This window comes from Aricia agestis, chromosome 16 (assembly GCF_905147365.1).
Source record: "Aricia agestis chromosome 16, ilAriAges1.1, whole genome shotgun sequence".
In the NCBI taxonomy this organism is placed as follows: Eukaryota; Metazoa; Arthropoda; class Insecta; order Lepidoptera; family Lycaenidae; genus Aricia; species Aricia agestis.
The window spans coordinates 1,993,106-2,009,346 of record NC_056421.1 but is presented as its reverse complement, the minus strand read 5'-3'; the positions used below and the strand labels follow the sequence as shown (position 1 = coordinate 2,009,346).

The 16,241-nt window shown below is 35.4% G+C and overlaps 1 protein-coding gene across 1 annotated transcript in view; it reads left to right on the top strand.

Annotated features, from left to right (window-relative positions):
• LOC121734772 overlaps positions 1-14,825 on the top strand; it is a 47,164-nt gene extending 32,339 nt beyond the window's left edge. The window contains exons 3-7 of the mRNA XM_042125389.1: positions 6,187-6,346; positions 7,407-7,486; positions 9,147-9,278; positions 13,199-13,271; positions 14,390-14,825. Coding sequence (XP_041981323.1) covers positions 6,187-6,346; positions 7,407-7,486; positions 9,147-9,278; positions 13,199-13,271; positions 14,390-14,483 — 539 coding nt within the window. The 3' untranslated portion in view covers positions 14,484-14,825. The remainder of the gene's footprint in view (positions 1-6,186; positions 6,347-7,406; positions 7,487-9,146; positions 9,279-13,198; positions 13,272-14,389) is intronic.
• Positions 14,826-16,241: the final 1,416 nt, after the last annotated feature.

Genomic DNA, 16,241 nt, shown 5'->3' with positions numbered 1-16,241 from the left:
AGCAAATTCCAAAACAAGATTATGTCATCATAATAGGAGATATGAACATAGACCTCATGTCGGAAAAACAGAATGGCACAACAAACATGTACAAAACCACCCTGTGTAGTCACGGCCTTCAGTGTGTCATCCCGACTACAGCGATAACAAGAGAAGCCATCGTGGAAGGACAGAGACAGGTGTCCTGCATCGATCACGTGTGGGTACGAGACAGCGGATACTGCTCACGCGCGGGGCGCGGGGCGGCGTGGCCCATCAGCTGTGAGACGACATTCACCTTGGAATGCAACTTATCGGACCACCATATGATCGGTATTAGACTGGTGTGTAAACAAAGTGCAATGCAATCTAGTAAAAGTTACTCAAAGCGGACAGTTCTTAATAATAAACTGGTTACAGAAAAGCTTAAAAACATTACGTGGGAGGATTATTTAAGGATTGATTGTCCATTGGTATTGTATAGTGAGTTGTGTTATGTTTTTCGCAGTGTTTATGCTGATTGTTTGTTTACAGAAAAAAATAAGAATAAAAGGATAAAGCAACCGTGGGTAAGTAAGCAAATATTAATTAAGATAGATAAAAAAAACGAGTTATTTAGAATATGGAAAATGGAACCGTCTAACATGTCCAAGAGGTTGGATTATACAAGGTTTCGAAACAAACTAAATAAAATCATAAACACTGCGAGAAACAAGCATAGAAAGGCCCAGTTAAATAAATGTAAGGGTGATTATAAAAAAATATGGTCCTATATTAATGAATGGATAGGTAAAAGTAATAATAGCATTGACAGCATAATTAAAAAGTACTTAGGGAAGACAGACAGTTTGATTAATATTTGCACTAACTTTTCCAAAACTTTTACACAGGAAATAGAAAAAATTAAGCATAATTGTAATGAAAATTTTTTGGATAGAAATAGTTATGTTAGGCCAAATTATAGTTCATTTCGATATAGGAAGGTAAATGCCATAGAGGTTGCTAAAATCATTAAAAACTTAAGTTGTAATAAGGCACCCGGTAGTGATCAAATACGGGTAACGGATTTAAAATGTATAATCAATGATATAAGTAAAATTATTGCAAAATTTGTTAACATGTGTGTATCGCAAGGTATTTATCCTGATGAGCTCAAACGAGCAATTATAAGACCGATTTATAAACAAGGAAGTCATTTGGACTATACAAATTACAGGCCAGTAGCTATTTTATCCGTAGTAAATAAAATTGTAGAAAAAATTGTAGTTAAACAAATAAGTAATTATTTAGAAAAAAATAATATTATTACCAACTGCCAACATGGATTTAGACCAGGAAGGAGTACAGATACCATACTAATTGAGTTTACGGATTTTATTAATGAGCAGCTAAATGATAAAAATCAGATTTTAGCATTATTTATTGATTTTAAAAAGGCGTTTGATACTCTGGATCACAAACAGCTTTTAAAGGCAATGGAGGAATGCGGAATCAGTGGGCCCACCAATAAGTTCTTCAAGAGCTACTTGAAGAACAGGACGCTCTGCACCGTTGTCGATGATACAACGGGCGCAGATGCGGACATAACGTTGGGGGTGCCCACTGGTTCTGTATATGGTCCTTCTGGGTATACAATGCATGTAAATAGCATGCCTAATGTAGTAGAATATAGTAGGTTATACATGTATGCTGATGATACATGCTTGGTAGTAGTAGGTAAAAACTTGCAACTGATGGAAAGTCAATTGCAAAGTGATTTTGATAAAGTAACAAAATGGGCCCACGACAATGGGATAATACTTAACGCCAGTAAAACTAAAGTTATGCATATATGCTCACCCTACAATCGATCAGCAGGAGCAAAGGTACGTATAGTGGGACACGTATATAACTGTTTACATCAAAAAAATAACTGTCATTGTAACGAATTGGAAGTGGTAAATAATATAAAATATTTGGGTCTGATTATAGATAAAAACTTTACTTGGAAGCCGCATATTGAATTAGTATGTAACAGATTGAGATCAGTACTCAGTAAATTTTATCTTTTAAAAAGAATATTAGATAAACGTACTCTGCTTATGGTTTACTATGCTCTGGTGGAGTCTGTCATTAATTATGGATTAAATTGCTATGGGTTAACGTTTAAAACGTATATAGAGCAAATTAAAAATATACAAATAAGGTTTTTAAAAATAATGGTAGATAAAAGAACAAAAAATAAATACAAAGACGACTATTGTAAGCTATTCCAGGAATGTGAAATTATACCAGTAAGTGAAAAAGTGAAATATTTAATTGCGATAGAAACATATTATAGTGATCAATTTAAAATAAAGATAAAGCATAAATATAGTGTTAGAGAGTCGAAAAAAGGAAAATTAGAGCAAATAAAAGTAAATAATTATTATGGGGAAAGAACTAGGAAGTATATAGTGCCTAAGTTATGTAATAAGTTTAAGTTATTAAGAGAGGAAAAGAAAATAAAGTGTAAAAAGAAATTAAAACAAAAACTCAAAGAAATGCTTGGATATACTAAGAAAATGTAATAAAAAAAATGTAGTCTCATTCTCACACACAAATACCGACACACACACGCAATCACACACACACACACACACACAGACACACGCACACACACGCACAAACACACACACACAAACACACACTTTTTAGTTAGTTCATAATTAAGTTACTTGTTAGTATTATATTTTGTGTAATTATTGTATTACAATTGCATGTAATTTTTTGTGTTTGAGCGGAACGCCTACAAACTGCTTGTTCAGTTTGGCGTATTAATGTATACTGTAAAACAATTGTAATAAAGTGAATAAAGTATTTAAAAAAAAAAATTAATATTTCCAAAACCACGAGGATACGTAAAACTGCCTTGTAGGCATAAGAAATTAAGACGCTCCCCCTACGGAGATGCCTTAGTTTACCGTTTTTAGAGTAACTCATAATTTGAAAGCTACAAAATTATAATAAAATACAGCAATAATCTTCAGTATAATAATGAACGTTCCTTTCAAAGTTATTAATTCCCTATTTTTGTTTTTATACTTATGATATCAGCCCCCCAAGTAATACCAATTTATTAAAATTCAAGCATACATACAGTATCTCCCTAGTATTTACAAATCACGGTTATTTGAAACACACGCCAATAGATCGACAATTTCATTAACTACATATAACATACTGGACGTTTCAATTTGTTTAAGGTCAATTTTGAACTAAGATAAAGTAAAAAAATAGAATTTTGGTACGATCTCGTGGTCAAGGTTGTTTGCTCAGGAGATGGCCTTAAAAATCTTTGCTAATGTTAATAGAACATGCAAAAGGCTGTCCATCCGTCTGTTACCTTAACACTTGATACCATAGAATATAAGTAAATGAATTTTTGTATGTATAAGTAAGTATGTAATATATTACTATTATTAAATGATGGAGGATTTCTGCGCGATGCAGTTATAAGGCTAGTTAAAATTACAACGCAGGTTTTAAGTATCTGGTACTAGAACTTGACAACTATAAAACTTAATATTTCCCACAAACTGTGGTACAAATACTAATAACAATAACATTTTACTACAAAGTATACCCAAAAACGTGCTTCTGCAAGAAAAACTCTTTTCTAGATTTTCTCTGCCAACAGTGTAATGGCGTGAAAATTTAGATTAAATAATAATTGCTTTTACATTTTTAACAAGTTCAATTATATTGTAACTAGATGACGCCCACAACTCCATTGCGCCAAAAATCGTTTGTCGCGCGGGAACCGTACATATTTCCGGTAAAAAAGTATACCTATGTCCTGTCATGGGACTCAAAGTATCTCCATAGGTACCAAAATTCAGCAAAATTGGATCTGCGGTTTGGGCGTGAAGAGGTAAGAGACAGACAGACACACTTTCGCATTTATAATATTAGTGTGAATCGTCGCTTCTAAGAGACACTTCTCAGGGTACAACTACCTCTAAGTTTGTTGTCTCGAATGATCGAATACAAGCTGTCTAAGTACCGAATAGCTAATAATGTTCCATCAGGCGATTCTATTATTTTTTCCCCTATATTGTTGTATATTGGACAGGCGCGTAGCCCATGGAATGCAATAAACACGGAATCCTAAAATATCTTATAGATTATAGAATATAGTGTATTTACATGGAAGTGAGGCCGTGTATATTTTTACTCAACAATTGTAATTTAAATACGTGTGATAAAACTAACTAAAAATACGTGTGACTGCCGCGGTAAAGCATTGCATACTATTTTTTATCAACTTATGCAATTATAATTCGCATACGTCTAGTCGCACGCACACAAACATCGAGCGGAATTCTGCCGAACTGAAACGACGTTAGACCGGTGTGCCGGTCGGAATAATACGACAGTATATATTAAGTCTATGGAATAAGGGGTGTTAGGTTTATTTTCGTTACGGAATTTCTTGATTCCATCGCCGCGCTCAAAGCCCGCGACAATGATGAAAAACTCAAAGCAGATATGTTACTACCCCGCGCGTTGTGAAGATTTAAATACGGCCCAATTAGGCCGTCTGTTGTTTAGTCTGCATCGAGCGCAGTCACGAATGTGCTGCGTCTTGTCTTACCTAAATAAATTGAAAATGACGTCGTGCGTGTATCGAAAATGTACCAATTATGACTCGAAAGTAAACAAAACACATGGAATCTCTTACCACATGTCTTGATTGCAATAAATACCTCGATTATTTACATTTTCAATAATTTTTTCGAACAATCTGGAAAAAATCTAATTTTCGTCATAACCCATAGCTCAGGCGAAGAAAGAGACAGCGATACGATTCGACGTTTAAAAATAGAACTATCTCTTTTATCGACTTAAATGGTTTTTCGTATCTTTTGTTTCGCTTATCTGTCAAATTTGTTAATGTTTGCAATTTTGAATTTGAAAATTGTTCGGAAGAGATTTAAGCCGGAAAATAGTTTAGACGTAACATATCTGTATAAGTACAATATCATTGGCCGCAATAAAAGCTATGGAATTGTTTAAAAGATTCACGCTCATTATACCCTGTACAGATCTTTTTTTCTCTATTCCGCAAGGTATATTAACTTCATGATCAGGTGCCTTACTCCCGAAACTGATATCGATTTCGATTTTCGATTTCAACGGTTTTTGTCCGACTTCCAAAAATGAGGAGGTAATACGTTCGGCTGTATGTATTTTTTTATTGTTTGACACTTTAGACATCTAAGTAAGGCGCCTGTACATACTACACAGTGTAAATATTTTTATTAGTAAAGAGATTGGTGAAATATATACAATTAACTTTTAAAAAATGCACTTGTACCTATTGTGTAGTAAGTAGTGTATTCCTATTAAACTCTGTATCCATATTGTGTGAAGTAAAATTTAACGCTCTACCCATATTCCCACAAATTAATCATCGACCTTCTATTTTTAACCGACTTCCAAAAAATGAGGAGGTTATATATTCGGCTGTGGATATTATTTTTTTTCGATGTTGTTGTATAATAATTTTTCCAATCTAATAGTGCCTTTTTCCGAATTCGGCTAAACCTCAACTATTTCTGTACTCAATCTTCATAATTTTGAAGTCGGTGCCAGTTCCAAAAGTTTCAAATATTCTGTCAGGAACTAAAGATTCAGCTATCTGGTACCGACTTCAAAATGATGAAGATTGAGTACAGAAATAGTTGAGGTTTAGCCGAATTCGGATTAGATAGGAAAAACATTTTTTCAATGGATTTTTTTAGATTTAAAAATCTATAGAATTTGCGATAATGGATTGAATTTGAGCGGTTTGCTCGCATTATATTCTTGTCTGTATTGTATTGTTTTTATTTCTGTCGGCACTCCTCACCAAAACTTTGCAGAAGAAATCATAGGGATGTAAATTAATATTATGTAGGTATCGAGTACAACGTCAAAAAGACAATATTAAATATTCAATATTCATAGATTTATATATCTTATAGGGTAGAGTTGGGTTGAAAGATATACTTATGTAATATGTATATTGTATATCTTTCAACCCAACTCTACCCTATCTCAGAAATATGTCGCTGTAGTAGTGTGTAAAGAGGAAAAAGTGCACTTTTCATGCACTTTTTCCACTTTATTAATAAATTTTGTTACAATTTTAATAAGAAGTTATAGTACATGCAATATCATATTATATAACCAACTATCCCCCAGGCGCTACCGTCTCCAGCGCCCAGCTGCGCGACTATAGGCTGCAGAACCTGGACCTCATTAGGATCCTCACGCAGAAGCCCTGGCACCGCTATGACGAGGAGCTTCATCCACGGTACACGGAAGATGAGGATTCGAGGATCTACTCCGATGACTTCGTTAAGTAAGTACTACTTTAAAGCTTCTTACAATATTAGGAATTGCAAAAAAAAATTGCACTTACATTTATGTACCTGGTTGTACCTGTTGGCTATAATCCATGAGTGATTGCAATGGGCGTGTAAGATGTTTCAATCTAGTCATGTACCCGCTAAGTACTACATGTCAGTTAAAATATTTAATCACCTCCCAGATGCAATTAAAAATGAAACAAAACTATTATCATTTACGAGAAAATTAAAAAGCTACCTAAGTGAAAAATGTTTCTACTCGCTTGAAGAATTCTTTTCTAAAGAAGATTAATTATGGTCTAAAGAATAATGTTCATAAAATATATTAAGTACTTTCATTCATGTACTATTGTAATTGTTTATATTATATGAAATTAAGAAACGAACAATACATAATATTATGTTACTTATGTAAGTAGTTAACAAATTACAATCCAAAATATATCTTGTTAAGTACTATTTTATAAGCAACCGCCTGTACAAGGTGCTGAGTTTGTATATTGTATACTATACTTGGATGCTAATAAAGTCTTTGAATCTTTGAATCTTTGAGTATTGCGCCAATGTAAAGTTCAGTTTATTTGGATACGAGAGCGACCATAGTGGCTATGGTTTATGGTATTGACTCACTCATAAAAGCGTTATTTAGCACAAATACCAAAACCCCTTGATTGTAAAAACTTCCTAATTAGCACTGATAACTGTATTTTTAAAGGGAAAATTATTAGCTATGCGACACAAGACGTCAGAACTATGGGATCTAAAGTGTTGAGTCTCGCCGCTGCAGCGTAGTGTCGTCTCACCAGATTGATGGACTGAACTGATGCCAAATTGTCCGTGTAACCGTTTGATAACCGAAAAGCACACAATAAAAAAATGATCAGTCCATCAATCCGTGGGCTAGACGTTCAGTTCCGCGTCAATCTCGATCATCAACTGAACTGATGAGAAACTGAGCGTGTGACCTATATGACGTCATAAGATACAAGATGACAGACAGAAAGACCCTTTAGAAATAGAGATTTCATCGCTGATTTGGGTCTGTTCTTGCAGAGCCGGTTCGGACAAGAGGTCGGCAGTGGCGACGGCGCTGAACGGCGGGCGGCGGCGGCGGCAACCCGCGCCCGCGCTCGGTAAGGCCGTCACGCCATATGTCGGCGTCGGTAAGGACCGCGACGACACTACTATAATAAAGCCTTAATTTACTGACTACAATTTGAGCCTAAGGTCTCGATGATACCTTTTTTTTTTTTTTTTTGCCGAGTAGAATGGCGAGACAGTGCCCTCGGTATGTATAACCGAGTGATAGGATATAATATAGGTACATACAGAGTGCTCGGCCTAAATTTAATGATGGTATTAATAGTTTACCCAGCACACCGGTTTCAGTGACTGTAGCCGATGTGTCATTGAAACCACGCCTAGGCCAATATTTTTAATTACTTCTGACTAAGGGCCTGTTTCACCACTTTCTCATAAAGTGCCTAATAGGCTATTCACAACTTTTTTTGACAGATTCTCCATACTTGATCAGTCAAGTTAATTAGTGGATAGCCTTATCAGGAAGTGGTGAAACAGGCCCTAAGAGTAATAAAGATAGGTCGCTAAGGTATGCAGTATGTTTTTTTCCTCTATACACTTTCTATATTGCACTATTTACCCAGAGGAACGGATGACCGACACGACTGATGAGGATGATCCTACTTAGTCGATCAGCTTGAAATATCTTAACTCTTAACTGGAAAATTACGTTTTTCCAATGTAGAATCGAACCTTCGAATCGAGAGTCAATCTCTGACCTACAAGACTAGAAGGCCTTAAAATAACACTTAATACCTTTCGACCTTCATTACAGCTGCAAAATATGATTGAAACTTACACAAGTTACTAACAGCCAATCTCTGACCTACAAGACTAGAAGGCCTTAAAATAACACTTAATACCTTTCGACCTTCATTACAGCTGCAAAATATGATTGAAACTTACACAAGTTACTAATGTTAGTTTAGCTCCGTTGGAGGTCTGTAGCCGTTTAACTTATAATTTAAATGTACGGATACTTGGAATGTCGCGAGTAGTCGCACTATACGGTTTTCTTACAGCTTTATTCATTTCTAGGAAACACAACAGGGGAACCTAATTAATTATTACTTTCGAGAAATAAGTGGAAATATTGACAAGTTTTCCGTAATTCATTCATTTTCCATTTACTGCCTAGGTAATTAGTTTTTAAAAATAACCTTGCAAGGTGTATTACAATCTTTATTTATATTTATAGAAATGGAAATAAATAGATTTCAGCAGAAGGCTATCTTACTTGCCTCTTTTTACTACCAGAATTATTGTTAGCATAAAATGTATTTATTTAAGAAAGCTATTGTTACTATGTCTGCTTATAATATACGAACCTATCTTGATACGTCTTGACTCTTGATAGTCCCGCGTAGTCGCATATTGTGGTCACTGGGCAGAAAGAATAGACCTTTGCACCTTTCGACGGGCCAATTCCCTAACATTTAGATTTTTAGATTTTGTTTTTGATTTGCCTTCAAAGCACGAAGCTGGTAGAAGGATCAACATACTATTATGCTACAATAGATATCAACGACCTGCTTGCAGGCCTACACTATTTTTGGTGCACAGTTTCAAATAGACGTTATTGCGCGAAGCACCTAATGCTCGAAGCACCCAATCCAACGTCGAGTTACCTGTGTTAAGCCTGTATGTCCTAGACATGTCCTAGCCCTGCTTGCATCATATTTTGGTGCACCAATTCAGAGCCAGGTATTGCAGGTGTGCTGAACGACGTGGGGACATTCTTCGACTCTCTGCGCGACAACCTGGAGACCCTGGCGTCCCTGTCGCCGCAGCAGCGCTCCACGCTGTTCCAGGACCCACCCTCTGTAGTGCAGACTACTTATACTGGTCAGTATTCACGGGGATCTATTCTTGACACATGCTATGATGATATTATATGAACCTGTATTATTGCATCAATTTATACTATAAATACTATAAATTAATACAGGGTGTTTTTTGTGATTTTTTCTTACCTTCTTCGTTCGTTCGTTCGTTAACTTTTTTCTCTCATTGTTTACATTTTATTGTATGACGTTAAATCTTTAACGTCATATAATAAAATGTAGCTTTTAAAGTCCGTTAATTTGATAATATGTGTGGATGTGCTACAGCTTGGGTACGGGTTCCATACAAAAATGCCCCTTGTTCTTTTATGAAAATTGTCGAATTATGTTTAGACTCAATTGTATAACGATATAATAAAATTCACCCACATCCTACATGAAAACATTTTTAGAGCACAAAAAGTCCTTAAATTTAGGAAATACAGAAACAACCCACAGTAACTTAAGTTTTATAGGTCATGCAATCATTCTATAATGCGGGGTTTCCACGGGTGACTATAGCTGCACGATTTACGCCGCACGGCGAAAATCGACTGTCTTCAGCTATGCCGCATACAGTCACAGAATATATTAGCAGTACCAAATACAGTCCCAAAAGTAGACTGTCAAGTGTCAACCGACTTTTGCCGCCCGACTTGCTAGTTGCTGCACGACTAATCGACCCGTGTAAATCTACCATTAGCCAATTATTCGCCAATCACAAGTACTTATATTTACATTAGTGATCCATCACACAGTAGCTAAATATAACCTAATGCAAAAATCAATTTCGGATATTTTGGGTACAATATTACGATCTGCCTTTCTAGGGATGTTAATGCTAAAAGTAATCATTTTATTAGTGTCGCAAGCAGTTTTGAATAACTCTAGAAAGCTATTAGCTTATTACTTATTAGTTATGAGATAAAAATCGCAGCTTTTTGAATAAGTGCTTTAGAGAAGTGAAAACCTTTTTATCGGCGATTTGCACTTGTTTGTACTTGGTTAAAAAATGACTATAGACTATAGTGGAAATAATTTAAGGTAGCACCAGCGGTCATTGACCTTTCTAGTCTAGGAGATATTGTGTGAAAAATACTCTTATTACTCGCACAGGTCGCACTGCATACTGTAAACTTAAGAAAAAAAATTGAACTCTTATAAAGGCACAGACTATTATAGATTCATCGGAAAACCTCTTAGTAACTCTATGATAATCTCTAACTATTTATGAGTTCGAAGGGATACTGAGTTCACATCGAGTAAGCAAAATATATCGCCCTTTGACTAGACTTTATTGTCAGTCACGGTTTGTATAGAAAAATATAAAATTTGACAGGTATTTTGACAGGGTGTCAATGACCGCTGCGGACAGAATTCAGCGATTTGATAATAGCGCTGACACTTTCACAGTAAGCTCTATAAGATACACATCCATACTTCCATTCTTATGCTATCCATTCTTATACTATAAATGCGAAAGTGTGTCTGTCTGTTACCTCTTCACGCCCAAACCACAGCACCGATTTTGCTGAAATTTGGTATGAAGATACTTTGAGTGCCGGGAAAGGACATATGATACTTTTATCCCGTAAAAATGCTCGATTCCCGATAAATGAATTTAGGCGCAACGGAGTTGCGGGCGTCATTTAGTGCATAATATGTTAAGTGTTATCACTTTGTACTGTTACACCGTGTGGAGTGTGTTTTGTTTGCCAGAATAAGGTTACTACTAGAATAATATCAAAACGCCTCCGTGGTCTAGTGGTTAGAGCGTCGCTCTCGACTCCGGAGGTCGTGGGTTCGAATCCCGCGTTGGAAACATGTTATTTCCAAGTTTGGTTAGGACAATGCAGGCTGATCACCTGATTGTCTGACAAGTAAGATGATCCATGCGTCGGATGGGCATGTGGAAAGTCGGTCCTGCACCTGATCTCTCGCCAGTCGTGTCGGTCTTCCGTCCCACTGGGTTATGAGAGTAAAAGGAATAGAGAGTGCTCTTGTGTACTGCGCACACACTTGGGCACTATAAAATGACTCCTGCGTACCTGGCCTGGTTTCAATGAAACCGGCCACCGTCACCGAAACCGGTGTGGGGAGTATTATTATTAATATCAAAAACCCAAGAATTCCATTTCACACAGGACCGGCTTCACGTTTCCGCATACTTCACTAAAACGAAATCCGTCCCTGGGTCCACTTCCTAATTACAGTTAGGGTGACCTCACATGGTCGTTGGTACGCGCACGACGTCGTAGGTCGTCCGCACACATCCTCGAATATATTTCCTTATGTGACTATGACGGGTGCATTATGATTTGTTTATGGGGAAAAAGCGTATAACTATAGGTACTCGCTAGTAGTTTTGCCAGAAAAAGACAACTTTTTTCACAGTGAAAAATTATGTCTGTATAATTTTTCGTTGTGAAAAAGTAATGTAATAAGGGAGCAATTATTACATTTATTGTTTGCAGCCTTATGTAAAATATTTTGCCTATATTTAAACCCACGTTTGGCTTTGGTAGATAACCATGATTGCTAAAAGACACATTCTTCTATAATTATAGAACTCTATGAGTTCGTAATTGCCTATAAGTATTAAAGTTCATCGTAAGATTATGCTGACGTCTCCACTCAGCACGCCATTCTTTAATAAAAAATATGATAAGCCCACTAAAGCACAAAAATAAAAAATTGTTTTCTTTTTAGTTTCAGATTATTGAGAAGATAGATCTCACAATCGTCAAACTTTTAATAGATTGTCTATCACGTGATCGGATTATCCTCGTGTCCGTCCCTTTCAGTTTCAATTCAATATCAAATTACAATATTATGTTGATTTGTGTTCGATAGAATTGCTTGTGCCCCAAGTTTTATTGGGTTTTCAAACATAAGTTTTTTCGGGTATTCTTTCTCTCTCTCTTTCTTTCTCTAATATTTTTATGGGAGTTTAGTTTGTGTTTATACGCGTGTTCTTAGGTGTGTTGTTAGGTACGTATTAAAGATTAGTTTTTTGAAGTGAAAAATTCTTGCGTGGCGTTATGCATTTTTTTGGGATGGTTAAAACGTACTACAAACGACGAATCACGAATTGAACCATCGTGGAGAGCCTTGTAAGCTTGAGATTTGTCATTTCATTTTCACGCATTTTTAACCGACTTCCAAAAAGGAGGAGGTTATATTATGTTCGGCTGTGTATATATTTTTTTTGTGAAGTAATGTTTTACTGCACGTAATATGGAAGAGACGAGTCTTAGCGATTTTCTCTCGACGCGACGACCCAACTTTAGATGGACTCTGCTGTCAGCTGATGATGATTAATATTTCGGAAGTTGTCCCCAATACAGATGATACACCCGCGAGATCGAAGTTAGTCGATACACAAGTTTAATTTGTTCCAGTCCAGTTCAATCTAGTTCTGTCCAGTTATATCCAGTTGTTAGATACAACTGGATATAACTGGTTATATCAAGTTGTGTCCGGCTTGATCAGACTTCTGACACCACATATCATAAATAACTTCTATAACTACAAGCTCGATATAAGCTTGGCGCTTGCTAATGATAGTGGAAAACTTTGACCGTAGGAAAGACATTAATAGTGTACGCGATTTTGTTCACTATTATCTGATTTATTTGAGAACAAAATCGTGTAATCGTGATACAATCTAATATTTTTATTGCCGGAATAAAAATTGTTTTGCCTGTTATTATAACCAGACAGATATATTATTATAGAAGAGTTACTAATAATAATTTTAGGGTATAAATTTGAGTTGGAAGTCGAGTTTGTTAATAACGGGTTTAAAGCGGACTTGCACGCTTTTTTACAAAATGGGCCAGGAAATTGTCATGTGAACATTGATCCAGTGCCGGAATCCAATGATTTAATGATACAGCCTCCAATTAGTGTACCCATTTAAACCAACACTTTGTCACGCAGGTGGCAGCGGCGGTGGCAGCGGCATCAGGAAACTCCACGCACTCAGACCACTCCGACCTACGGGAAACATTAGGTATTTCCTTCCAATCTTTTACTGTATAAATATACTGTGACGGCCGTCACTGACTGTGACTCAGAGTTTAATAATCACTTAATTTTTATTTAATGAAGTTTTTGAAATATAACCTACATTCATTTTCTGTCAAACTCTTCATTAAATAAAAGTTAATTGAATGTTTCTGAGTGCGGCCGTAAGGTACGAGCGCGTTAAGGGGGCGACTAACCCTAAAGTGTCGATTCTATAATTCATTTTTATACTTGAAAATGAGCCCCGAATTGTTTCATTTTCTAAAATAAGATAAGTACATTATATTTCCGAGAATTCGATCTGAGCAAAAACTTAAAAATTTCTCGATAGAAAAAAATCACAAAGATGCATCTAATTTTTACGAATTTTTCATTTATTGCCATAACCATGCATTGAACTAAGTTAATATTTTAACACATTGTATAAAATTCAATCATTGAGAGATCGACTTAGCGGATTTTTAAAATGTTGTATATTTATCGAGTTATCGAGAAAAAACTAATTTGGTGATGAATCCGCGTCGTCCTTTTTCACCTGGCATATGAAAGACGGGCGTGAGTGTGAAGAGTGAAGGACGATGTTTGATTTTTTGGGTTAGTCGCCCTCTTAAGCCGTGCGGCGTGCGGAACGGGCTGCGTTTTGAATTTTCCAAATATGACATACAACAGTTGAGCGTAATAAAAATAAATGAAAATGCGGCCTGACCTGCGTGTGCGTTACTTTCTGAAGCATGATGGGAAGGTTATTCTTCAGCATCACTTCTACTTCATCATTTTCGCACTGCTTTTGTCTAAATATATGCCTTCTCTTTTACTAACTAAGAACAAGAGATAACAAAATATTTAATTAATTAACTTTGACACTTTTTCTTAGTAACAATTTTAGTAACCACAAAATTTTTTCCACTTTGGTAAAGTTTTCATAATAACAGAACAAAGAAACGACAAAGCATGAATGCACTACATTCGCTTTTGCAACTCCGAAAGATTGCTACTTACTGCTTAATGCTATCACTACTTTTACCTGATTTCTAAAAGCCTTGATCCTTGATCCTTTTAAAATCATTCCACCAATCATATTTCTCAAAAACTATTTGTACGTAGATCTTACAACCGCAGATCGGATGTGGAGGCGTATGGCTACCCGGGGGCAAACCACCATGACCCGGGGCTGCTGTGGACCGGCCTGGGCCGGTAGACCGGAGGGCCAGAAGGACCAGAAAGACCAGAAAGACCGAGAAGACCGGAGACGCGTAGCGTGTCCCGACCAACTCTCGATTTCGGAAATAGAATTGCTCTTTTTAATCTGCACCCAATCTAACATAGATTATCATAAATGTATAGACAATTTTCACAAGCTAAATCAATTGTATAACTTAAATGTAGAGCGACACAAAACTAAACATCCAACAAGATTGTTCGGCTATTACTGATGTTATCGATGTATTTTTGAATTTTTTAAAATCTGAATTGAAAATGTAAAACAGTAAACTGTAACACTTCGGCATTAAAATGATTAGAATGAGAGATGTAGCTAAACATTTTTTTTACTACATACATTTTTTATTTTAGATAATATTACCCTATTAAATTATTACAAGCAGTCTGGTTGTATGTTTTTCATTGCCTTCACTGAATTACGAAAATACTATAAAATTATAAAAAGTTTTTGTTTTTTCATAAATTTTCAACCCCTTTCATAAAGCATTTTTAATCAACACATTTGTATTTCTTGTCTTAATGTCTTTTAAATAAATGTTTGTGCTAAAATAAATTAATTTGGTATGTAAACTGTAACATAAGTGTTATCAAATTATACCTATGCCAAATGTTATAGAAAATTATATTATTATATTTTACTTAGTGATTTTATCTAAAAAGCCAAAATAAACAGTTTTTACTAATGAGCTTATTTTTTTTCATAAATTTTAAACGCATAGTAATATTGCATTATTATATCTACACACATTTATTTTTAATTATTTAATGAAATTTTGTTCCTAGATGTTTAATTTAAGATGCTAAAGATCTCGTTTTATCTTGAAACTTAAAAGCCTATTAGGCTTTTAAGTTTCAAGATAAAACGAGAACATTATGTGGCCTAAACTCAGGTTTTGATTTAAAAAATATCAAAAGCATTTATACAATGAACTGTCAATATTTTAAAGACAAATCAATTTTGTGACTTTTGTTAGCAATTTTTAAAATAAAGTAACTGACAATTTTAGATAATTATTGTGTATTATACATATATATTTAAATTCATTAATTATAAGGGCTCATATCAACTAGTGTATAGATTTGGCAAGAACATTTGACGTGCATGTTAACTATTATAAATTATTAATTCTAATTGTTAATATCGTGAATAAACAATGTGTAAAGGCTGAAATTTGTTTATATTTCACTTATGGCAAGTCATGAAAAACGTACCTACAGAAAATGCAGCCCTTTCCGCTGCGACCAGTCTTATTGTGTGCGTGAGGTAGAAACTTGGTGGACTTACATTAGACTTACATCCTATTTTTTTCATAGCTGCGGGGCTAAAATGGTCGCTTTGGAGAATCATAATATGAATCATGATATGATTAAATTTTTTTTAATCGCAAAACGCAATTCTGCTTGCAATTGATGTCTAGTAATTTGACATTTGTCAGTTTGACAGTTTTGACAATACCTTTGCTTAATTGATTGAGAGGAATTGCTATGTGACCATTTTAGCCCCGCTGATCCGCCATTCTCTTCTTATTTTTTTTTTCATATAATGGCACTTCGGCTATAACCATGGCCAGTGTCGAGTATAATATTATGGCGGGAAAACAATATTCTTTAATACAATTTTTTATTTAATATCGTCAGGTCAGTCAGGTCCAAAGTCTAGTCAAAGTCTAAGTATAAAGTCAATACAGTCAAGAAGTCAAGTCGGTCGATTCAGTAAAGTGGTAGGACAAGCGTC